Raw genomic sequence first — 25,000 nt, forward strand, 5'->3', positions numbered from 1 at the left:
TGAGAATAGGAGGGCGTACAAGAGAAGGAACCTCTCCATTCTTGTGACAAGTTTCTCTCTCTCTCTCTCTCTCTCTTTCTCTTTCTCTGTTCACAAAGGAACTGCGGAGACTAATAAAAATCGACTGTTTGCTTAGCCACTGCTATTACGTGCCAGTACGACCGATCGTACGTAGGTAGATAGTAGGTAAGTAAGTAAGTACGTCCTCCCTCTCCTTTCTCTCTCTCTCTCTCTCTCTCTTTATCTATCTATCTGTCTATCTCTTACTCTCTTGGCAAACTCGTCGATGGATTTACGAGCGAAGAATGGAAAATTTCTTTGTAAAGGTAGTTTTACGTCTACATTAATCTAAAACATTAGCATCTATCTTTTCTGTAATATATTAATCGAATGTAGAAAGATAAAGATATGATTAATTATAATAAAATTGAAATTAAAATTGTTTCCTCCTTCATAAGATATTATCGTCTAATAAACGTTCGGTCATTCGGGAATAATGAATGATACTTTATGTAGTAATATATTCATTTAACGTCGATAAATGGTTAAACACTTGATGTTGTTTATTTGAGATAGTATAAATATTATGTTACGTTAGATTAAATTAATCCTCGTTCGTTCGTTCATTCGTTCGTTCATTTTTAGAAAGGCAGGTGGTTCGTCGCTTTACCGAATGAACCTTTATATCAAAGAGAATTTACTTTGCCGTTAGTGCGCGTTTCTGGATCATTCTCGTAATCTTACAAACGGTTACAAATTGCCGGTTAACGAGCTTAGACGCATGGTGGTTCTTAACGAGATGACGTCACAACAATAACAAACAATCGCAAATGTCTCGTTCTTGGCTCGTACGAGAACGACGACCGAGTCGAGACCTTAACGAGACCGACTGGTAGAAGCCCGCATAGCAGCGTTCTATTGGCTGGACAAGAGCCGGTGCACTCGAGGCATCTGTTCGGGCATCGTTCGTTGGCGAGAAGAGGACAAGAGAGCCACTGAATTAGTCGTAAGTCACTCAACCACGGCTTGTTAGCGTCGTTAACCCTGACCCCGGGACATCGTCTCTCTCTCTCTCTCTCTCTCTCTCTCTCTCTCTCTCTCTCTCTCTCTTTCTCTCTGTGTGTATGTATGTGTATGTATGTACGTATGCTGTGAGTACCGTCATGGTCTCTTCTGCTGCAGTTTTGACTGAACTCTCCTGTGCTCATTGAACCAAAGCGGTTACTTGTCTCTTGCGATATTCTTTCGTTCTGTTCGTTCAACGTACGATCGTGAATTCCTAAGAAACATTCGTAAAAATATCGTCGATAGCTTCATTAACTTTATTAAGAAAAAACGAAGGAAGTATTTCAAAAATCTTTCATAGCTAAATGTTCTTTTACAGAATTATGTTATATCAGTAATCTTTTATTATTACTGTTTATCGTCATGTTCTTGAAAAGAATTTTGTTTTTCTTCCTTTTCTTTTTCTTTTTTCCTTCTTATTGAATAATACTTCAACAGAGCTATCCACCATCTGCGGTTATATACGACCGCAATGGTTTCTCTTTTTTTTCCTCTCCGTTTTTCTTTCTTTTTTTTTTTATTTTTTTTTAGCGAATTAAAACGACGATCGAAGCTTAACATATTATGTTTTAGCTCTGCCTTTATAATTTTTCAACTTTCTTTATATTCATGTAACGCATAATTCTGTATTCATACACAATAAAATACATACGTGTTATCTGCTTTTATCTTGAATCAAATCTACGTTAATCGTGGTTTAATATGACTAAGTTAACGAGTATATATGTATGTGTTTGTGGGTGTGTGTGTGCGCGCGCGCGTATATTCGTATTAACGTGAAACAACAAGGAGTGGTTAATTCGATAAAAATTCAATATTCCCGATCATAATAAAATTAATAATAATGAACGCATATTCCGTAAGTATATATTATGTACCCGAGTGATTAGTGGTTTAAATAGTATCATCAACTTCGACGTGCCAATGTCTACTCCACTATCTCCGTTTTTGGCAAAAGCACCTTCCTTTCTTACGATTTTACGCGGCATAATAATTCAAAACTAGACTATATATCCCATTTACTATATATATCCCATTTAATCGGGCTCGTTCGAAAGCTCAAATCCTTTTGGAATCCACCTGACTCCACCCACTTAGTACGATGGAAAGACTTGTGTGACCAGGGAGAGGGAAGAGATGGGGAGGGTGGAGTTCGAACATTCGCGGAGGGAGTCGGTCGGTCGGATGACAAAAAGGATAAGAGGAGAAAAAGATGGATGCAATAAAAAAGAAAGGAGGAACGTCGTCGTCGGCTCGATCGAAAATTTCGAATTGGTTGAAAGAAGAAAGAATGATAGAAAAAAAAGAAGGAAAGAAAAAAAGAGAAAGAAGAGGCCATAGAGGAGAGATGGTAAGAAGGAAGAAAGAGCATGTGAAAGAGTGAAAGAGAGAGGGGGTGGGGTGGGGGTGGGGAGGGGGTAGGAGGTAGAAGGAGAAGAAGAGGAATAGACGAGGAATGGGGGTGAAGGAAAAGGCGAGATAAATTCGCGGGTTTACGGCGCCCTTAAAGTTGCGGGAATCTCTTTAACGACCTGGCAGGCTGCCACCGGTGGATAGGACTACGTAAGAAGAAGAAGAAGGAGAAGGAGAAGAGGAGGAAGAAGAAGAAGAAGAAGAAGAAGGGTAGGAGAGGAAGACTGAAAAGCTACGATGGTCATGCGTCGCGTTAATTCGTGGTCTCGCGCGCGCGGGTGCTCGCATCCACAAGAGTAGTCCTGCTCGGGTTATCATTCATTTTCTCTCGAGCGAGCCACCGGCTCTGTTAATGACAATCTCACGGAATTATACTGCGGAACTTCGCGTTTTCCAGTGAAATTGCGAGAAACCGAGTATACTTATGTATATATGTAGGTAGGTAGGTATGTATGTATATAGGTATGTATGACAGGTACGTGGGAGATACGCTGAGAGAAAAGGCGAATCTAGTTCGTAGAGAGTTCTTCGAACAGAGAAGCCAGAAGATTACCTACCTCCCCGTACTCTCTCGCGAACTGGGTCGCCTAGCTTTTTTTTTTCTTATTCTCTTCTGTTTTTTCTTTTTTTTTTTTTATTCTTTTTTTCCTTTCTCTCTCTCTCTCTCTCTCTTCCCTTTTTTTTTTGCTTCTCCCTATCGTTCTGTTTTTCTCCACTCGTCTCGTTTCTTCTTTTCTTCTTTCAACAATTCCCCTGCTCTGGCTCTTCTTAATACACAACACGTAAACGCGTAGGTATACCACTAGCTCGTTCTCCAAGCTTTATCTTTCTCCTTCCACCCCATATCTCTGTCTCTCTCTCTCTCTCTCTTTTTTTTCATCTATCTATCTGTCTATCTCTTTCCTTCTTTCTTTCTTTCATTCTTTCAACAGTCTCAGACTCCCTGTGTCTCGAAAGATCACCTAGAATGATTCATTTTATTGTTACCACCGAGCTTTCTTTCTGAAATCGTTACCGTCGAACTATCTCGACGGAGTGACTAACGCGTGAATCGAAACCACCCTGTGCGATAACGTAGGAGAAAGGAAAAAAACTCTGGATATTTCATATGAAAGTGGTATATACGGGAAAGGGGATCTCGATAAAAGGCCTCGAGAAATCGTCCCTTTTCCATAGTCGGCCTCTTTCTCTTTCTTCATTGTTATATAGTTTCCTTCCCTCCACTCCCTTCCACTCCTCATACTCCATGTTCCCTTTACAACCATCGTTCTCGTTTTCTCGACTATGTCTTGTTTGTTTTTCTGCGGAAACATCGAGATTATTTTGCTCGTCGATTTATAAACGACGCTGTTATCCTCGAGAGTACGTCGGTCGGCTCGCGTTCTGTACGAGGGTGCCATCAAAAAAATTCCACGACCCTGAATTCTCTCTTTCTCTTTCTCTCTCTCTCTCTCTCTCACGCACACATACACATACACGCGCACGTGATAATATTTTTTGTGGGAAAAAAAAACATGGTGTTCGCTGATTCTTTCTTTTTTTTCTTCTCTTCTCTTTTTTCTATTTCTCTTTTTTTTTTTTTTTATTTTTATCTAAGAAAGGCAAGATTTTATTTTTATCCAAAAACACCGTGCACGATAATTCTCTCTTTAGAATTTTCGATGGCAGTCGTAGATCATATATTCGTAGACACTAAGGAACTCCGTAGTGGGATCGTCTAAAAGCATAATGGACGATTTCACGAAGAGATTCTTTACGATATTCTGACTCGCTCAAGAAAACGGCCTCGCGGCCATTGTGATAGAATCACGAGGGGGCGCCCTTCAGCCCCCTCTCCCCTTCTCCCTTTAACTTCCTTGAATTATTACGCAGTTTCGTATTTAATGGAGCCAATGGCAAAAAGGACGAGTTGGCCAGTGGCTTCTTCCGAGAATATAAGAGTCGTAAAGCTAAGCTGGCAACTTTTTTTAAGCGGAAAGCTCTTGGTTATTTTTCTTTACTTTTCTTTTTTTTTTTTCTTGTCTTTTCTTTTTTTCGTAATTTTCTTTTTTATTAGAAATAGAAATATCCTTGGACGAACGATGAAACAATGAGAATTGGAATATTACACTGGCCAAACGGGATTACTTTTGAACGAATAATTAAAAACTCTCCCGCAGGATTGAATTTCGACATGTTTTTTCTTTTTCCTTTTTTTTTTTTTTTTTTTAACTTTAGATCATCAGTACACTAACGAACATGTTTCCCTACTTTTTTTTCTTTTTTCTTTTTTTTCCTTTTCTTTTTACAACTCGTACAAAACTTAATTTCGTACAACGTCATCGGATCTCGATGTATCTTATTTACTTAGACATTTCGTAACAACCTGTAAACATTGGAAATGAGATGTGCAGAAGGGAAAAGAGAAAAGACGAGAAGACGAGAAGAAAAAAAAAAAAAGAAAAAGAAAAAGAAAGAAAAAAGAAAAAGTAAAAGGCAATAACGCTGAATTTATGCAGCGGCATCTATCAAGAACAGACTGTTACCAAGACTCTGATAAAATTCCTTTTAAGATTATAATAACGTCGTTAGAGAGGAGTTCCTTTTCTCCTTTCCCTTCTTACCCTTTACCACTTCTTCTTCACCTTTCCAAGGAAAACTTTTAATCGTGAATAATGGAAAAGTCGGGCAGAGCGATTATTTTCAACGTTGGATGAGGGGAATCAAAGGGCATCATGCACGCTCTTGAAACTTGGTCGTGGCGATGTCTTATTGTTCCTGTTAAAGGATCCTTGTCGAACAAGAAAATGGACGGCTTTTTCAGCGCTTTCTTTTTCGACGCCACGTCGAAAATTCTTGTCGTCGCCGTCGTTGCTTGACAAAGTTCGTAGAAGAAGGCGAAAAGGAGAAAAGGTGGTATCGGGTAGGATGGAAACTGTGTAGGGGAGGATGAGAGGAGGTGAGATGGAAAGTTGAAGAAGCAAAGAGAAAGAGAGAGAGAGAGAGAGAGAGAGAGAGAGAGAGAGAGATGATGGTGAAAGAGGAAAAAGAAAAAAGAATCGATAAGCGCCGTGGCGTTTCGCCATCGTCGTCGATGCTTCTCCGTGCTCGGATGATATTACGGCGTTTGGTCACGTTTCCTATTTCGTTGGTTCGATTAGCGTTACGATGATTGGGAAGCGACGTTCGATACCGCCTTGCGGTATTTTGCGGTATGAAGGAAGATGATGATAATCATGGACCGGGTGATATTCTCCGTTGCTGCATATATCGAACGATCCTATCTCGTTCTCGTGTTTGTGTTGTTCTTGTATTTATAAGAAGAGAACGACTGGTTCTTCTTACGACGAACACGTACTTGCACCAATCAGAGCGATGTATCGTACGTTTCTATTCGACTTGTCAAATTTTTCAACTCAACGGCAAATGTTTTTTTGATAGTACGTTCGTTCGTTCGTTCGACGAATTAACGATTAGTTTGAAAAGATCAAAGATTTGATCGGGTAGGAAAATATCGATTAATCGGTTTTGTTATAAGATCGAAAGGAATATGTTCCTTTATAGGTTGAACACACACAGGCACCCCGTCTCTGAAGAAAGTCAGTAGGGATGCTGGCGAGTCGTATGGAACTTGACTAGGTTTAGGGCGACGTAATCTCATTTGGGGTTATGGTTGTTGCACAATTCCTCGCAGTAGGTAGTATAACTTTGCACTCTCTCGAAGGAACTATAGTCCAAACTGGCACAGCCTACGGGACATAGACTACCAACTTTGCTAACTTCGGACTAGTTACGTCGACGTACTTCTATACACATACGTGTTATATATATATAGATATATATCATGACTCGTCTAATACTTTCTACGTTGTTTAGGTACCGGTTCCGTCTTTTAACTCAAAAGAACAAATGTTCTTCTTTTGATACGTGATGAAACTTAAAAAAAAAAAAGATAAAATAAAATAAAATAACATAAGTAAGAGAAGAGAATTTATTCGTCAATCTGAAAGGAAAAGAAAAGAAAAGAAAAAATAAATAAATAGTTGATAACGTTGATAAAGTTGAATGGAATAGACTATATATATTTTTTTTTTTTCTTTTCATTTCCTTTTTTCTCTGTCGCTCAATACCGCGAAACATCCTATAGCAACTAAAAAACCTTCGAAATCGCTAAGAAGTTATCCATCCTCTAACGAACCTTTCTTGTCTTGTACTTTCAGACATGCTACGAGATGGAGAGGTACCTGAAGGACGAGCCGAAGTTACAATCGTACAAAAAGTTGCCCACGGAATTGGACACAGCACCCTGGAACCTTTTCAGGGCGCCACCTATTTCGTGGACAGCAACAACCGGCACCGCCAATTCACAATTCGAGTCCCCAATCAAAATGGAGGTGAGTTACCGTAAGAATGATATCAATCAAATGAATTTCATTATCCCCCACCCCTCAACCTCCCCTATTCAACAACAGCTATTTCTATTCAACCACTTCTACCCCCGCCCTTTGAAATTTTCACGATTCAAGTACAAGCTTTATTCTTTTTTTTCTTTCTTTCCTATTCTTTCTTATTTTTTTCTTCTTTCTCTCTCTCTCTCTCTCTCTCTCTCTCTGTGTCTCTCTGTCTCTTTCTCTCTCTCTCTCTCTCTGTCTCTTTCTCTCTCTTTCTCTCTCTCTTTCTCTCTCTCTTCCTCTCTCTCTCTCTCTGTCACGAAGGTAACGACGTCGTCAGACGACAGAGAGACGCTTTGTCTGGAGGACATCAAATTTGGACCTGGCGATCACAACCACAATGGCCGTGATAGGGATCTCCTCGATCGACACCTCGACTCTTTATCGATGTCATCGGCTAGTTCAGCGTGTTCGGCGTTATCTTGGGATAGCTCGCCTTCCCTCTCGTGTACGACGCTTATTCTTAAAAAGGAACCGAGCGAAGACCTAGAGGAGGATGAGGAACACGAGGTACAATATTGATCGTTCAGTGGAAAAAAAAAAGAAAAAAAAAAAAATAAAAGAAAAGGAAAGGAAAAAAATAACGGAAAAGAAAAGAAAAATAAAGGAACAATTTTTCTTTTCGTCATGATAAAATATTTCTTCGAGAATTCATAATAGATATACGTATATTTGACTTGATTCATATATTATAATAAGTTTTGTCGTCTTATAATTACGAAGTTTTTTCAAATAAATATAAAATGATATTTATTTATTAATCGATTCTACGTAATTATGAATGATGATGAAATCTATGAATTAAATTAAATCTATGATAATAAAAGATCACATTTGTTTTAATTGATTCATAATTGAGTTTTGTTTTATTATAATATGTATCTTATTTCGTAAATTATTACCGTATACAGGGTGGCCCTTGTTTGTCTCGAAAAATTGAAATATCTCGTAATAGATTGAATCTACCTATGAACATATATTTTTCTAGAACAGATTTGTTTTGATATTAAAGGAAAAGTAATTTTTGAAGTCGAATTAATTATTTTATTTAAATGGAACCATATATTTTTCTCATCGTTATTCGATGGCATTCGTTCTGACGAATTCAACAAAGTACCATATAAAGTTATTTATTATTACACAGTATTATAAATTGCATTATAAATCATCTGTGAGTTCTTAAGAAATATAACAGTGTATCGCTAGTGTTTTGCCGTTAGGCTCTACATTGAACACCCTGTGTACGTATAATATATAATATATATCCGTAAGTCATGTGAATCAAATCGATATTACGGTATTTCCATTGTTAGAATTAGAAAGTAAATATAAGTTCTGTTATGATTGTTCTATTGTTGCGTAATGAAAATGGACGTTAACGTAACAGGAGATCGAGGAAGAAGAGGATAGCGGGTGCGAGAGCGAAGGTCAGATCCTAACACCGCCGTCGAGTCCAGGCTCGGGTCAAGGTCATTCCAACTCCAGTCACTCGTCGAGCGGTAGTTCGATGCTCGACGTGCACAACCTCAACCTTCATGGGACGGGCGGTAGGAGTGCCATCGTCAGGGTTACCACCAGCAACGCACAGGGCGTCGCGAGGTGAGTCCTCGTAAAACTCTAGTATCTATTTTCTCGCAATCCCCTCGCAATTGCGTTCACGTAACATCTATGGAGAATGGCAAAAAGTAGGATGTCTTTTAAATTGTCATTTTCCATCTAAACGATTATTTCCATTTAATGTTTCTCACTTTTCTGATCTTTTCCGATTATATTCGATTGACCGATAATTAATATCAAAATTTTGCTTACACAATTTTTATTGATTTTTATTGAATGTAAATCAATCCTTTTTCCTAAGGCAAACTTTGTGACGTATCAAATCATAGCATACGATAGGAATTCAATCGCGATTTATAGTGTAGTATATCGAGAACGATGTAATTTTTTCTTAAATAATAGTATCTCTGCACGAAAGTATATCGAAATAATTATAACATTGAATTTCATTACATTAAACCAATATTATTTATATATTCGTATTGCGTATTGAATTGTTAATGCATATATATTAAAAATTCAACATTAATTTAAAACTTTTTTTCACAATATATTTATAAATAATCTAGTAAAAGTGAGTTAAAGTGAGTTAAGCGCTTATAGGCGCGTATGGTATCGTATGAGCAATTGTTTTTAAGAGCCTTTTAGACGCCTACAATATCAGACAAGCACAAATTTATTGAGTACCTTTATTAGACACCGACAATAGTCAATGAATTAATCAATATTATATTATTAAAAAAACTATTGAAATAATATTGTACGACATTCGATTGAACAATAAATGATCTCTGTATTTTCAATAATAAATATCAAAAAAAGTTATTGTTTATTTGATTATAAAATAAATTGAGAATAGAATGAATCGAATAATAGTAGTTTCTAATTACTATTAATCTATTCTCTTTATGTTTTCATATTCTTTTGAGAACAACGAAGAAAAATAATTGCTTTGTCTCCCAGACTAATCTCCATGACGGCAAATGGCTTCTCAGCGGTCGCGAGCACACAACACGCGCACACAGGTGCGAGTGCATCAGCGAGCACGGTATCCAACAGGCATCATGCGAGGAGCCACGAGCACAGCCCACCCGACACGAAGCGCAGGATACACAAATGCCAATTTCCGGGATGCAAAAAGGTTTATACCAAGAGTTCGCATCTTAAGGCCCACCAGAGGACACATACGGGTGAGTGAAATCACTTTTTTTTTTTTTTTATTATTATTATTATTGTTTCTATTTATATCAGAAAACAAACTACCTAAGAGGAGACTTTGATTGATCCTAATCCTACATTCTAAAGGCTAGTTTAGTAATAGAAAGAGAGAGAAAGAAAGGAGATAAATATAGTAATAGAAAGAGAGAGAGCGAGAAAGAGAGGGGTGAAAGGAGAGAGATATTAGCGTGGCTAGTAACGCGTAGCGACGCTCCACCAATTCTGTTTCTCCTCGTCGCGGTCGACTGCGGTGGCGTTGGCTACGGAGGGTTGTAATTAACGAACCTCACCACTATCCTCTTTCCATCCTCTTCTCTCTCTATCTCTCTCTCTCTCTCTCTCCCTCTCTCTCTCTCCCTCTTTTCCCTCTTCGTCCCTCTTTGTTCACGGTTTTTGCCACGTCACTCTCAGGCGTTCGAAGCCACACGCCTCTACCACCGCAACGCCACGTTCTCTTTTACTACCACGCGCTTATCTGACTTTCAAGGGAGCTAGGAAAAAGGGGAAAAGGGAGAGATGGAAAGGATAAAGGATAGGTAATAAGGGACGAGTCGGCCGGGACGCCTTCATCCTGCAGGAGCTTGGCAGGTACGCGTTGGGATTGCTTCTCGCGGATCGTTAAGCAGAACTGCTAACTGCGGGATTATGCATACCGCCTGCACCCTTCCCCGCAATTATGACTCTGTTATGAATTCGTCCTGACGCAGTAATACTACCACCACTCTGTCGTCTACATTGGCCACAGAGGGGTGGTGGCGAGGGGAAGGGAAGGAAAGGAGATGGGATGACGACGATGACGACGACGACGACGACGACGACGACGCTAATGTAACACTTGCTTCCTTCACGAAATGTTAGCGAAACAAATTTCACCTGATGTCTTTGTCTAACTCTTTTGCTAATTTCTCCTCAATAAGAAGCATTAGATGCGCCAAGAATTTTACGATATACGATTACCTTTATATTTTTACTTTCTATATTCATATTTTTTTTTCTTCTTCTTTTCCTTTTATTTTTTTGTTTCTTACTTCTTTTCTCTTTTCTTTTCTTGATTTTTCTTTTCGTACGCGATCTTCGCGCTCTATCGAATTAAAAAAAGATTTGTTTTCTTTCGTTTATTAATTATACTTTGGTTATAAAGGGGAGAGAGAGAGAGAGAGAGAGAGAGAGAGAGAGAGAGAGAAAAGAAAAGAAATGTTTTGAAAATGGACTTTTCTTTCCGTATTTCTTATTTCTTTCTTTTTTCCATTTAACCAGCCAAAACCAAAAGGAAGGGAAAGTCTTTAGCTCGATCGAAAATAGAGAAAAGTTTTCCTGTTTGTTAATTATCCTTTAAAAATGTAAGAAAAATTTAAGTTTCGATTGAGAATAAAGTAAACATCCTGTTGGTAATCTTTCGACGAGTTCATAAACGTAAAGCTTCACTGCGTCAATCGAAAACGAAAGAAGAAGAGATAGAGAAAGAGAGAAAGAGAGGAAAAAGAGGAAGAGAAAGATAGAAGGGATAGAGAAAAAGTGACAAAATAGAAAAGTACGGTGAAGCTACCGGCATGGATGGAAAATGGCGGTATACTTTGATCTCGAACGGTGAATCTAATTACCTGGGGCACTACAGAAAGATCGTAGTAGTGAAGTTGGGATGCGAAGGGATACGAAACCTCGAGCTGATCTTTCCTTCCTTCACGTTTACCGTGAACTCGTGGAAAGAAGTCTACGACCTAAAGGTTCGTTACGAATTCTGTCCGTAAAGTTTCCTCTTGAGGGTTTTTCGCTATGCAGATATCCGTGCAAGTGGAAGTTTTCCTTCCACCGGTATACTCTTTCTTTTCCTTTCACTATCTTCCTTCACCTTTTTCCATGTCTTCTCTTCCTTCTCTCTCACTCTCTCTCTCTCTCTCTCTCTCTCTTTCTGTCTCTTTTTCTGTCTTTCTCTCTGTCTGTCTGTCTATCTGTCAAAGATCTTCCTTCATCCTGCGGTCTTAGTAAGCGAATCGATACGATCCGATTAAGCGATTATAACAGTCAAAGCCGTCTATTCTATTTAATTCCATTCTAATAGGACGATAAAAGACCTTCCTACGAAATGGAACATCGAATCGATCGCGTAATCGATCTTTTCCACATGTTGAGTAACATCAAGTTAACACGAAATGAAATAATCACGAAGGACAAATTTCCCTAACGCGATGCGATGTGTAATCGTTTACTTCGTATCAAGGAACAACTTTCAGCGTAATGCATTTTTCATCCTCTGAATGGTAAATCAGAAAAAAGAAAAGGAAAGACAAAAAAAATAAAGATAAAGAAAGAAAGAGAGAAAAAGAGAGGGAGAGAGAAGAGAAGAGAAAAAAAGAGGCACACAAAATGATAGGAGCTGTGAACCAAAGTAAAACGCGAGGGGTCCTAAGATAAACCCTTGTCCCGCAACATTTTCACAGAGGGTGAACAGAACATTTTTTTCCTTTTTTTTTCTTTTCTCTCTTTCTTTCTTTTTTTTTTTTTTCTTTCTCTTGGCTCTACGTTTATCCAACGACACATATTAACTTTCATATCTTCTTCCTTCCATTTCGTCTAGTAACTCGATGTTTCGTCATGGACAATTTTTTTCATGGAAATTGTGAGAAATTTCATGATCGGATCGATCGCAGATACTGGATAGTGTTGTATGTATATATAAAATAAAATAAAATTTTTTGGAATCCTATTTAAGGAAATGACATTTTCGAGAAAAATCAGTAACTTTTCGTAACATATATCCTTTCGTACGATAAAAATAAAACTTTTCTAACTCGTTCTAATAAAGTTTCAACGATCTTACTCAAATTTTGTGTTAGATCCTTTAAGAAAATCTCATTATCCATATACGATCTCCACATGAAATATATATATATATACATAAAGATTCAACTGTGTAACAATGTTTGACTTATCGATCTGAAGGATACGTTTCTTCTAATTTAAAAGATTTCGTTTTCAAGGATCACGTTTATTCGATATAACTGTGTTTTTGTAAACGTGTTGTAACATGGATATTTTGAAGTAGGTCGACCAAAGTATCGTAATTTGAGTTGTGGGCGGCAGTGGGAGATGGTAGTAGGAGGAGTGGGTGATAGGGAGGGGGAAGGAGGAGGAGGAAGGTAGTGGAGGATGAGTGAGAGTCGACGGCGGTGGATGGAGAGAAACATTTTCGTAAGGAATACCCATCGTCGATCTTAAATCAGACAGGAGGAGGTAGAGGGAAGGCGTGCAAACGCTTGGGAATTATTTATATCGGCGAAACGTGGAAAACAGTTTCGAGACTAAACTAAAGGGGAGAAAGAGAGAAGGGATGAAAGAGCGAAAGATAGAGAAAAAGATGAGAGAGTAAAGAAGAAGAGGAAGAAGAAGAAAAAGAAAACAGAAAAAGAGAGATGGCGTGTTTCAAACGTGCATTTTTTATGCACGAACAGCAGATGCATTTGCGAACAACTCGAAGAATATGAATATCCCATTCGACGATGATACCTTTTCGTTGTAACCAAGGTTTTTCCTTCTGCGATTGTGAACCTCCTCTTTTTCTTCTCTTCCATTCTTCTCTCTCTTTCTCTCTCCCTCTCTCTCTCTCTCTCGTTTGCGCTTTCGAAAGAAGAGAGACAGTGAGAATGGGTAGGATGGGTAGAAGGAGGACATAGTGGGTGAGAGAGTGGGTTTCGTCTGGCGTCGCGACGGTAATTCGAAGTTTGTCGGTACATTGATTCGAAGAGAAAAGAAAGAGGACGCGATACGTCGTCGGGGATATACTCTATTGCTCGAAGTTTCTGGCCGCGGTGCGCATCGAGGTAATGCGATTCGTAAATAATGGCTCGAGAAACTGAACTCGGTCGCGTACGCCGTTCGACGTACCCTATTGTCGTCGTTGTAGTTGTCGTATTCGACGGTTGCAGGAGCCAAGTGCATCTGCGCGATTGAACGTGTCTCCTCCTTTTACGCTTAGACCGCAAATTCAAAGTCCATTTCTCCTGCCTCCTTCTTCCTGGTTCTCCGAATAGAACAAACCACAGGCGTCTTCTAAGAACAAGTCGGACTATATATTTCTTTCTTTCTTTCTTTCTTTTTCTTTCTTTCTTTCTCTTTTACTTCTCCTTTATCGACGATCTTTTATCATCGATCTTTAAATATCGGCCGTGTAAGATGTAATATTATGTTAATATTATTAAATAATAAGCGAAAAAATTTTACGACAGGAGAACAATTAATATAAATACGATTGAACGTAAAACCGTGAACGAATGGATTTGATGTTTTACATTGAATTATCGATCCCCACCTCCCCTCTTCCCACGTGTTCTTCAATATATTTATATTCTTTGGGCATTATCGATGCGTAAAAAAATGATTATATTCGATAACAAAGTCTCGCTCGAAAAAGAAAGTAAATTGGGGACCCGGCCTGACAAAACGGGTCAAAAATAATTGGAGTGCGAAAGGATTAATCCTTTGGCATTTGCTTCTCTTTTATTATTTGAGTTCGATGAATTGGAAATTTATTTATACACACAAAGCTCATTCGTGTAATTACAAAGGAAATCGCAGTAAAAAAAAAAAAAAAAAAAAAAAAAGGAATAAAAACAAAATGGGACTGGCAAAAAGAAAATTTATATTATTACTTATTCAACTACGATCATGCCGCAAAATTTTATGGGGAAAAAAAAACAAAAAAAAAACAAAAAAAAATAATAAAATAAAAAATATTGACACGAGTTATAATATGCGCTATACGAATAAAACGCATATAGACATTGATTGACTTTCAAGCGTTCACTAATTGTATCAAGGAAAGACCAGGAGTTCCTAATGGTAGGCCACAGATTGTTTCCCGGATAATATCGACTGGTTATTACATAAACATTATTTACACGAAAGTTAGTTTCTGCGTTAGGCACCAAAAGCTATATATGTATAAGCCTGATATCAAGCTAGTCGATTGTAACACGAATATATATATACACACGCATATACAGAAGTATATATATATTATACATATTATTTATACATATACATATATATATATACACTTGGTTACATGTGCGTGTATATGTACGAATATAGTACATAACGTAGTCATTGAAGAGAGAATGTATATGCATCGATTCGCACCTCGGGCACTGTTCGAAACACGCGATCGCACCAAAGTTAGATCCGTCGTCTCTGGCGACGGAGCTCGCACCGCAAACAATCGGAAACGTCGTCGAAGTTCTCTCTCTCTCTCTCTCTCTCTCCGCACGACGACGACGTCACGGCGAAACCACATCTCACAACATCGAGACGAACGTTCCTCTCGTCGTTCATCTCCTCATCCTTCTCCTTCACCTTCTCCTTCACCTCCTTCTCTTGCTCTTCCTCTTCCTCTTCTTCTTCTTCTTCTTCTTCTTCTTCTTCCTTCCTTCCTTCCTTCCTTCGTCGTCCTAGGACCGACGACCCCGACAACGACGACGACCTTTGAGTACGAGTATATTGATGATCTCGCCTACGATATGCTTACGAACACGCATATATATCTGCGGCCTGCCACAGCTCCGACGCTCGTATCCGTTTCTTCGATGAGCTCGTATCGATCTTGCACGCTCGACGCATATCCACCTATCTTCTCTACAATATCGACTCTCTGTTGCATCCGGATAGAAGAGTGGAGTACGACTGAATAAAGTTGTACAACGATGAATCTATTTTTATATCCTCGGTTAGGTACATAAATAAAATCCGCGAAGTATGCGCTACGTTATGTATTGCATATATTGATTTGCATTGAAAAAAAGAAAAAGAAAATTGACGGAGGGACGATGTAAAAAAGAAAAGAAAAGAAAAAAGGAAAGAAGGAAAGAAAAAAGAATGAAAGGAAAAAGATATAAAGTATAAATAAATAAACGAAATGCTCGAATGGATATTTTCATGTACGCGCATGTAAACAGATTAAATCGTGAAATATAATTCTATGTATGTTCTTTCGAATGTACAGATAGATACTGTGAAATAGAAAGATAAGAAAAAAAGGCTCTTGTGAATGATTTAGACTTATTTTGTCACACATATATATGTATATATATTTATATATTTGTGTTAAATTAACAAACTAGTAGAAATAATGTAAACAACAAAAACGACCAAATACATTTCGATGTATTTATTTTTATACGTACATACATATGTACAAATAAAAAAAAAATCGGGAAATATGTACACGTATTTGTTTGTTCAAAAAAAAAAACAAAAAAAAAACAAAAAAAAAACAAAAAAAAACAAAAAAAAAGAAGAAAAAGAAGTAATACAAACAATGTAAAAAACAAAAGCCACAGATGGCTCTGATAGGCCTATTTTAGTATACGTATATGCATATACATATGCATAAATAATATTGCCGGCGCGTAGCGTATTCATTTAAAAAATGTATAGAGAGACAATATATAGAAATAAAATCGAAACAAAAGAAAGAAAAAAAAAGGAAAGAAAGAAAAAGGAATAAATTAATAAATAAACGAAGAAAAAAGGAAAAAAGAAAAGGAAAACAAAACAAAATACTCTCGTACGCACCGAATGGCCTTATTTTTATATATACATACGCATGTAAACAAATAAAAATCGTAAAGCATATTTGTGTTGATTGAAAAAATAATAGAAACAATGTAAAAAACAAAAGGCTCTTTCGAAATAGTAGAACGAACGAACGATTTTTATGATTTCCGAGAGAACAAAACAAAACAAAACAAAACAAAACAAAACAAAACAAAACAAAAATAAAAAAAGAACTCGTTTGCCGATCTCGGTGGTTTAAATTTGCATCGGGCTCTATAACATGGGGTGAGGGGGGGTACCCGCTTAAAACCGCAATATCGATCGTGAAGTATGTTTTACGTTTCGAGAGCAAACGATTACACACTCCTCCGAACGTGCTCTGGTGCGACATCAAAGTTGACAAATTCAGAAATCTTTAATTTATCAGAATCAATTCTATCTCCTACGGATCGTGGTTTTTTCTTTCTTTCTCTTTTTGTTTTATTTTATTTATTTTCTTTTTTTTTTTTGTTTCAACAACTTTAGTCTCTCCTCCAATGTTTTTCCCTTTGAAGAGAAGGAAAAAAAAAAAAAAAAAAAAAAAAAAAAAACAAAAAAGAAAGTAAAAGAAGAAACATTTCTTTCTACTTATTTACTCTCGTTACGCAACGTTTCTCGTTAAAATAGAAGAATACTTTCCGCTCTGATAGCAGCCTATATTCTCTCTCTCTCCCTCTCTCTCCCTCTTATCTATCTTCATCTTCTTCTTCTTCATCTTCCTCTTCTTCTTCTTCTTCTTCTACTTCATCTCCCATCTTCCTCTTCCTCTTCTTCTTCTTCTTCTTCTTTTTCTCCTTCTACTTTTTTTCCTTCTTCTTTTTCTTCTTCTTCTTCTTCTTTTCGAAAGAATGTAATTTAAAATCTTCTTGCGGGAAAGAATAGTCCGTAATTTCTCCGGAGCTTCTCGCGAGCTCTTCTTTCACGCTTAGTCAGTCTCTCGCATTTTCGAAGATGGGTGGTAGGCGGTAGACGACGAAGGTATGGGAGGAGACGGGGCAGAGGAAGGGGAAAGGGATAGGGAAGTAGGTAAACGTTACCGTTCGAAAAATGGAATATTTTTCTCCGAGAGAAGTAGTAGTAGTAGTAGTGGTAGTAATAGTAGTAGTAGCAGCAGTAGAAGGAGAAGAAGAACGGGGGAGAAGATACTTGGCCGATGCTTTCCCGATAAAAAGGATGAGGATGAGTGGAGAGGAGAGATGAGAAGGAGGAAGAGAGAGAGAGGTACCAAAGAGGAAACGAAGAACGCGCGATTTACAAATTTTTCTCGAACCAACCACGAGGGAAGTGGTGGTATCTCGTTGAGAGGTCTTCGACGACATCCATCCTACTCCCCCCCCTTCCCCTCATCTCTTCTTCCATCCCTCAATCTTTTTTCTCCTTTTTCAACGTAACGAAAGGACGTAAAGCTTCTCCCTATGTGTCGGCTGGTTCGACGTTTCTGCGATGCGAGGAGGACCCTTCGTGCGGGATAAAATCTCGAATTGGTCGTTTCTCCCGAGCGATCTGTCACGTTGGCCCACGTGAGGAGGGAGTACCAAAGAGAAGAGGAAAAGAGAAGAAGAAGAAAAAGAGAAAGAAGGAGAATAAGAAGAAAGAAGAGAGAATAAGAAGAAGAAGAAGAAGAAGAGAAGTAGAAGTATTGGATGCTCTCTCTCTCTCTCCCTCTCTCTCTCTCTCTCTCTCTCTCTCTCTCTCGGCCGAAATGTTTTCGCGCGAAACGTCTTCGGTTGTAAAGGGGGTTGCAGGGACGAGGTTGGTGTGGAATCCTTGGCCATAAATTCCGCTTGTCCTATCCCACGGGGACATGACTGAAGGTACCCCATACATCCTTCCTGCCAACGGACTTAATAAAATGCAAAGACGACGAGCACACGTTGCCAGGACGGACTGACATATCGACGCAATACCAACCTCCACCTTCTTCCCCCTTTTTCAACCTCCTTCCTCCTTCCTGTTCCCGCTTTCGCCCGAACTCCCTTTTCTGTCGTGCGAAAAGCGAGAAAGGCTGGACGGTAGGACGTAGAAAAATTGTTTCCCTACTGCTATTCCACCTACTACTATATCCTTTTGCTTCTTCACAGTCAAGAGACAACCTCTCCCTCCTCTCCTTTCCTCTGTCATGCCCAACCTCATTTAACCTCTGGTCCCCTCTTTCGATTCGCTTTCGGGAAAAAGAGAAATTCTGGGTTACTCCTAAGATAAACGTAATTTCTTATTATTTTATCATTTTCATTCATAGATTAGAAATTAATTGAGAAAAGAATGTTTCGTTTGTAATTTATAAATCCATTGATGACAAGAACGATGAAAGATACGATAGAGGTGAAGTTGGAAACAAAAGGGTTGTTTTTAATATTACCTTCGACGCTCGTGTTATATTCCTTTCGATAATTTATTTATTTGTTCATTTATTTACTCTTTTATTTATTCATTCATTTATTCACAATGACTCTCCGTTTCATTGTATAGTATATAGTATAAGAGAAAATACAAACATAGACGTACACGCGTGATACAGTTATAATTAAAAGAGAGAGAGAAAGAGAGAGAGAGAGAGAGAGGAAACAAAATGAGAGAAAGAAAGAAAGAAAAAAAAGAAGATTTCACGTGAAAGATAACCATCTCTTTCATGACCTTCTTGAGGCTGACAAAACGAGGTCTCGAAAGGGACATACGTATATAGATAGGAGAGAAGGTTAGATTGGACAAAATTTTTCAAAAATCATTTCGATCTTTTCCATCGACTTTTCGCAATCGATCTTATTTCCTTTACCTTTTTTTTATATCGTGTACCGAGAGAAAATCGTTCTTTTCGTTTTACTATATATCATATTATACTATAGACATAAATATATATTGAAATTTAAACATTTTCTGAAATTTCGAGATACCATCGTCCTCCGGCGTTGTTGCGTTTGAATATATCTAGGTAAAGGAAGTTTCGTTCAGCTCTTCTCCCTCCGAATATTCTCGGATCGTACTTCATTCTCCGTGGTTTGACGGAAGTACCATCCAGAATTGGCCGCAATTTTGACAAACCCTTCTCTATGTCACGCGCATATAGGAAGAGAGGAGACGTGCGAGCATGTACGCGATGTAACGCACGTATAATCCATATATATATATATATATATATTTATATATACATATATATATATACATATATACATACATAGATGCGACGCATCGTATATTGTAATATCCATTTTCCAATCGAGATGGAACGTCACGAGCATTGCTGCGATCCTGGGACGTCAACCGTAACGCGCACGTAATTACCATTGCTACCTGAGGGTGTTCCGTGCGTTCAATGAAACCGACAAATATGCATGACTCGTCCTGAATTTTCCACGTCCCTTGCAAATTCTATTTCTGCTTTTCGTTCCGAATTCGAATGAAAAATTTTCGTACCATTCGACATGTCTTTCAGTTTCTCTCAAATCCTACGAAATTTAATCTTATATCTGCTTCATACATCTCCCCTATTGACATCTAATTATGTCATTTAATAACAAAAATAATATATATATATATATATATATATATATATATATATATATTACACGTAGAATAAAATATATAACAGCAATGTATTATAAAATTGAAATTTTCGATAAATATTTTCCGCATTTATAATACATATTTACCAGGATGGAAGCCTGAAAAGGGTAATACTTTGAGTTTGAGCCATCTTGTTTAATATGGCTTTATTACATAGGTGGTAACGAACCGCCGGGAGGCCATTATGCGGCGATAAAATGCGTGCTGCGCGTTACACGTTATGTATGTACATCGTACATACACACGTACTCAGTTACATTAGCTACAACCCATTTCTCCGTTGAAATCGGCACATGCGCCACAATTTACATGCTCGCGTGCGCGCGCGCACACGAACGCTAACGCACGCTAGCATGTAACCTAGCGGCTACTTTATTCTACAGTTCGACGTTCACGTTCGAGCTTGTATGCGGTCATGTAACGCATCCGATAATCGTTATCCGTAATTACTCGATATTCGATCGCCTTTTGGGCGATGTTTATTTTTTTTTTCTTTCTTTCTCTCTCTCTCTCTCTTTCTTTCTTCTTCTCTCTCTTCTTTTCCCTTTGTAATGTACATCATTAAAAAATAAAATATTAATTATTAATTTTTTCTAATATATCTGGTTGATCGTGCATAAGATCATAAAGGTTATGAATATATTTTAAAATTTGAATATAATTACGGACAGAGAATTATTTTCGGTTTAATTTATTTTTTTTTCCTTTTCCATTATTTTTCTTTTTTCTTTCAATATTAATGTAATTGAATTTGTTATTAAATATGATTAAAGCATTATAGAATATTATGTCAATAAACTTGATTTAAGTATTCAAGGATTGAAGTGGATATATAAAAGAAAGTTCAATTAGGATTTATTTTGTTTGTTTTTTTTTTATTTTCTATAAATCATTTTTTCTTTTATGTATTGATTTTAAAATATCTATAACTTTTTCACATATGATATTATTTCATTTAATATTAGAAATTAGATTATCACTTAGTTTAGAGAGTAGTTAGAGAGATAGTATAAATTTGAAATTTATTATTAATCGAAAAAATTACAAAACTCATCGCATCTACCTACATTGACACTTAATGTCCATTTTTCATTTGAAATAAAAAGAAAAAAAAAAAAAAAACAAAGAAGTAGTAGAAAAAGAAGAAGAAGAAGAGGAAGGAGAAAAGAATAATGTTTCTTTCGATATGTCACAGAATATCGATATCCCTTTATTTCGAGATAATTCCGTAGCCGTCCCTTAGGAAAGGGGCCCACCCATTCCTACGTTCAGTAGCAGACCCATGGAGACTCCTCTCGTGGCGACCCTTGTCATCCTCTCGAAAACGCTTTATCCTTATCGTGGTAGGAACACTTCCTTTCTGCCGCGTCGCAAGGAGCAGCAATTCCAGGCGGAACCGACGTTCATTCCACGTCGCCATTTTTCTTCGGCATTGCGAGAACGTTAACCTAAGGAGGGTTGGTGGTATGAGTATAGGATAGAAAGGGATGACTTTCTTGTGGCAGGGGATGCTGGTAAAGGGGTGATAGTGTCAGAAGTAGTATTAGTATTAGTAGTAGTAGTAGTAGTAGTAGTAGTGTGGGAGGTGGAGGGTGAGTGAGAGAGAAAAAGAGAGAGAGAGAGAGTGGTAGTGAAAAGAGGGACGAATAGGAGAGGGTTCTGAGGAAGAGTACGTGTTCCGTATTTTCCTTTAAACTCGCGTTCGCTACCGAAATGTCGGGTGTCGTTGGCGGAAGACGGGATGATGCACAATAGGGGTGGGCGATGAGGAGTGTGTGAGTGGGTGAGGGACAGAGGGTACTTTCAGTAGTGAGAGAAAGAGAGAAAAAGAAAGAAGGAATCGTTGAATTTGGTTATGCGTTGCCACGTACCGGTTGGATTTGTTGGCGTCACACCTCTTGACGGGAAACGATGCTCTTTCGAACTCCAGTGAGGGAAAACATACGCGTCTCTTCTTCCTCTCTCTCTCTCTCTCTCTGTCTCTCTCTCTCTCTCTCTGTCTTTATCTATCTATCTATCTCCCTTTCTCTTCTCTTTTCTCTTTTATCCTCTTCTTCTCTGGAAAGGAACGTGCAAATAAATTTTTCATCCCGTTTCATTTTATTCGCGTGAAAACCGTCGTGCGTATTCGTTCGAAGAATTTCACGAATCAAATTCTTCTTCGATTTTATCCGATGGTATCCTTTGTGATTCGAATTCACTCGAAATTTCACGATTCCATTGGTTTTGCTTCAATATTACGCAATCATACGTATGAAAAGTAACTATGTTGTCTTAATAGATGTAATTTAGTTAGTTAGTTAGTTAGTGTTTTTTACGTCACTTATCTCATTTATATACATATATATATATATATACTTATAATTAAGTATATACTTATATAATGTATATACTTGATCGTGGAAGTACGTAGATAAATCTTCTACATTTGTCGACGGTCTCATCGATCACAGGATATAAATCGTTCGAATTTACCCGAACATGGGAAGTCATGAATTTTTGTTTGTTTTTGCTTTTGTTCAAAAGAACCGTACCGAGAAATTTTTCGTAAACTTTTCTATTTACTTCGATATCGTAAATTACGAACATCTCTCGCACCCTTCTGTCTCTAGGGACACCGAGTTTAAAACGTAGTTTCGATGTCTATTCTTGATTCTTCGGTGGGATGTGAGACGGGATTGGGGTGGGATAGGGTGTAAGAATGAAAGAAAGGTAGAAGCAAACTTTCTCGCTCGATTTGTACTTCAATAGCGTTGGTAGTAGTATACCGGAGAGAAAACCTAAGAAAGTGGTAGAGCAAGTGAGAAAGATAGAACAGTAGAGGAGAGAGAGAGAGAGAGAGAGAGAGAGAGAGAGAGAGAGAGAGAAAGAGAGAATGTGCAGCTTTAATATAACTGCTGACACCTTCGATAGTCGAGCTCTTCTGACTTTCCGCACGAAGTAGTTCTTCCGTCGACGTGAAAATTGGGTTGCGTCCACTCGAGGTTCATCCCTTTAAGGTCGTTGGGTGGTGTGAACTAAAAGGAATAGAAGAGAAGAGTAGACGAGGGAGAAAGGGAAAAGGAGAAGAAGAAAGAGAAAGAGAAAGAGAGAGAAAACGATTGTTCGAGGTTGGTTTCGAAGTAAGAGCAAAAAGAAGAGAATTCGATAGACGTGGAAGAAAAGAGAAAGAGAGACAGAGAGAAAAGTTCTAACAGTTTTAAAGAGGGGGATAGTATACAGAGAGTCGTTTCGTTTGTTATTGCAAGTCCGATGAACAATACAATCACTGTCTCTTTCTCTCTCTCTCTCTCTCTCTCTCTCTTTCTCTTTCTCTTTCTCTTTCTTTCGATCTTCATTTTCTCCTCTCACTCATTCGTACGGAAAATGTAACGAACGAGTCTAGCGAAACTCCACAGGGGGTTTGTAACCTCTCGCGCACTCTCCGATCTCTACGATCCCGTCCAGCCAACCCTTCCATCCCTCTCGGCATCATCCTCGATGTTTTCTCCTTCTCCTCTCTATCTACATCGCCTAGCTTGTTAAGCTCGGTAACGTTGCGCCACAGGTGGTGACTCTCCATTGTCTCTTCTCTGGCATAGCCTCATCAACGTCGGCCACCTTCTATATTTCTATATGGCTTATTTACGGGTTAATAATATAGTCTTATTTCTTTTGTCAGTCATATCTCTCTCTCTCTCTCTCTCTTTCTCTCTCTCTTCGAATGATATCTATTATTATTTTTTGTTTGTTTGTTTATTTCCTATCCAAACGTCAACAAATTTTAATGGATCTTTTACAACTTTTCAAAACTGAATAGACACGGAATAATTATCATTTATATGTAAACTTTCTTTTGTTCGAAATAAAATTATATATGATAATAAAAGAAAAAAGAAAAAATGATAAAAAAAAAAAAAAACTGTGGATAATATTCGTAGCGAAGGAATCGCTATCATATCATTTCCTCAAAATATTTAAACGATATATATTTTGGTTTATTTGAAATGAAAATTAAAAAATGATGACAAACGAATTCTTTGATTCTAAAAAAATGTTATAATACAAGATATATAAGAATAACAAATAATATGATGTCGGTTGTTTGTTCATTGAAAAAAAAAAAAAAAGTAAAAGGACATACATAAAGTATACTTAATTTAAGAGTTATATGCATTATAGATAGAATGAATCGAGATGAGTAAATAATCGATTGGCTATTATGATTCTGTTACAGGTGAGAAGCCGTACAAGTGTAGCTGGGAAGGATGCGAATGGCGATTCGCTCGTTCGGACGAGCTAACACGTCACTATCGCAAGCACACCGGAGCGAAGCCGTTCAAATGTCGGCACTGCGACCGATGCTTTTCTCGCAGTGATCACCTCGCGCTCCACATGAAGAGACACGTATAATCCATCGTCTCACCGAGCGGTCCTCGAAGCCGCGCGGAATGGCGACGGTCAACCGAGAGAAACGGCGATAGAAAGGACGAAAATAAAGAGAAGAAGAAGAAGAAGAAGAAGAAGAAGAAAAAGAAGAAGATGAAAAAGAAGAAGAAGAAGAAAAAGAAGAAGAGGAAGAAGGGGAAGAAGAAGAAGAAGAAGAAGAAGAAGAAGAGAAAGAAGAAAAAGATGGACGAACGAAAATGGCGTCGTCGAACGTGGCAAAATGGGCAAGATCGGGGACAACGATGACGATTCGTAGTTGTTATCGCCGTCATCGTCAATGCCATCGACATTATTTCCAACAAAGAGGATGAGGAGGAGGATGAAGAGGAGGAAGAGGAGAAGAAGGAAAATTAGAGGATTATGATGATGATGATGATGATAGTAAAGAGGAGGAGGAGGAGGAGAATCCTCGTAAGTTTTTCGCCTCCTATCCGAAAATTCACGTTTGTATTAGAAAGAGAGTTGACATAGTTAACAGAGTTAAGAGAGTAAAACAGTAAGAGAGTAAGAGAGAGAGAGAGAGAGAGAGAGAGAGAAAGAGAGAGAAATTGAGAAAGAGAATGTGTGTGTGTGCGCGTGTGTGTGTTTGTGTGTGTATGTGTATGTGTTTGCGCGCGTGCGTGCGTGCATGCGTATGTGTGTTCGCCTTTCGACTTGCAACGAGAGCGAATCGAACAGCTCGCTTGAAATTAACGAAGAAGATTGTTCTTTCGAGAACGTTTCATTATACGACAACGCCG

General features: G+C 38.0%; 1 protein-coding gene across 5 annotated transcripts in view; it reads left to right on the forward strand.

Moving 5' to 3' along the window:
• The window catches only part of LOC124956703 (Krueppel-like factor 6), a 308,239-nt gene that overhangs the window by 281,618 nt on the left and 1,621 nt on the right, over positions 1-25,000 (forward strand). For 2 of the 5 annotated variants that reach the window (XM_047512869.1, XM_047512870.1), the window contains exons 2-6: positions 6,678-6,851; positions 7,189-7,418; positions 8,296-8,507; positions 9,429-9,655; positions 24,049-25,000. The exon at positions 24,049-25,000 is cut by the window's right edge and continues 1,621 nt beyond it. In XM_047512869.1, coding sequence (XP_047368825.1) covers positions 6,680-6,851; positions 7,189-7,418; positions 8,296-8,507; positions 9,429-9,655; positions 24,049-24,224 — 1,017 coding nt within the window. In that variant the 5' untranslated portion in view covers positions 6,678-6,679 and the 3' untranslated portion in view covers positions 24,225-25,000. Of the gene's footprint in view, positions 1-982; positions 1,007-6,677; positions 6,852-7,172; positions 7,419-8,295; positions 8,508-9,428; positions 9,656-24,048 lie in introns of those variants that run through there. The other 3 variants (XM_047512868.1, XM_047512867.1, XM_047512871.1) reach the window with 2 other exon arrangements.

This window comes from Vespa velutina, chromosome 23, assembly GCF_912470025.1.
Source record: "Vespa velutina chromosome 23, iVesVel2.1, whole genome shotgun sequence".
Taxonomy (NCBI): domain Eukaryota; kingdom Metazoa; phylum Arthropoda; class Insecta; order Hymenoptera; family Vespidae; genus Vespa; species Vespa velutina.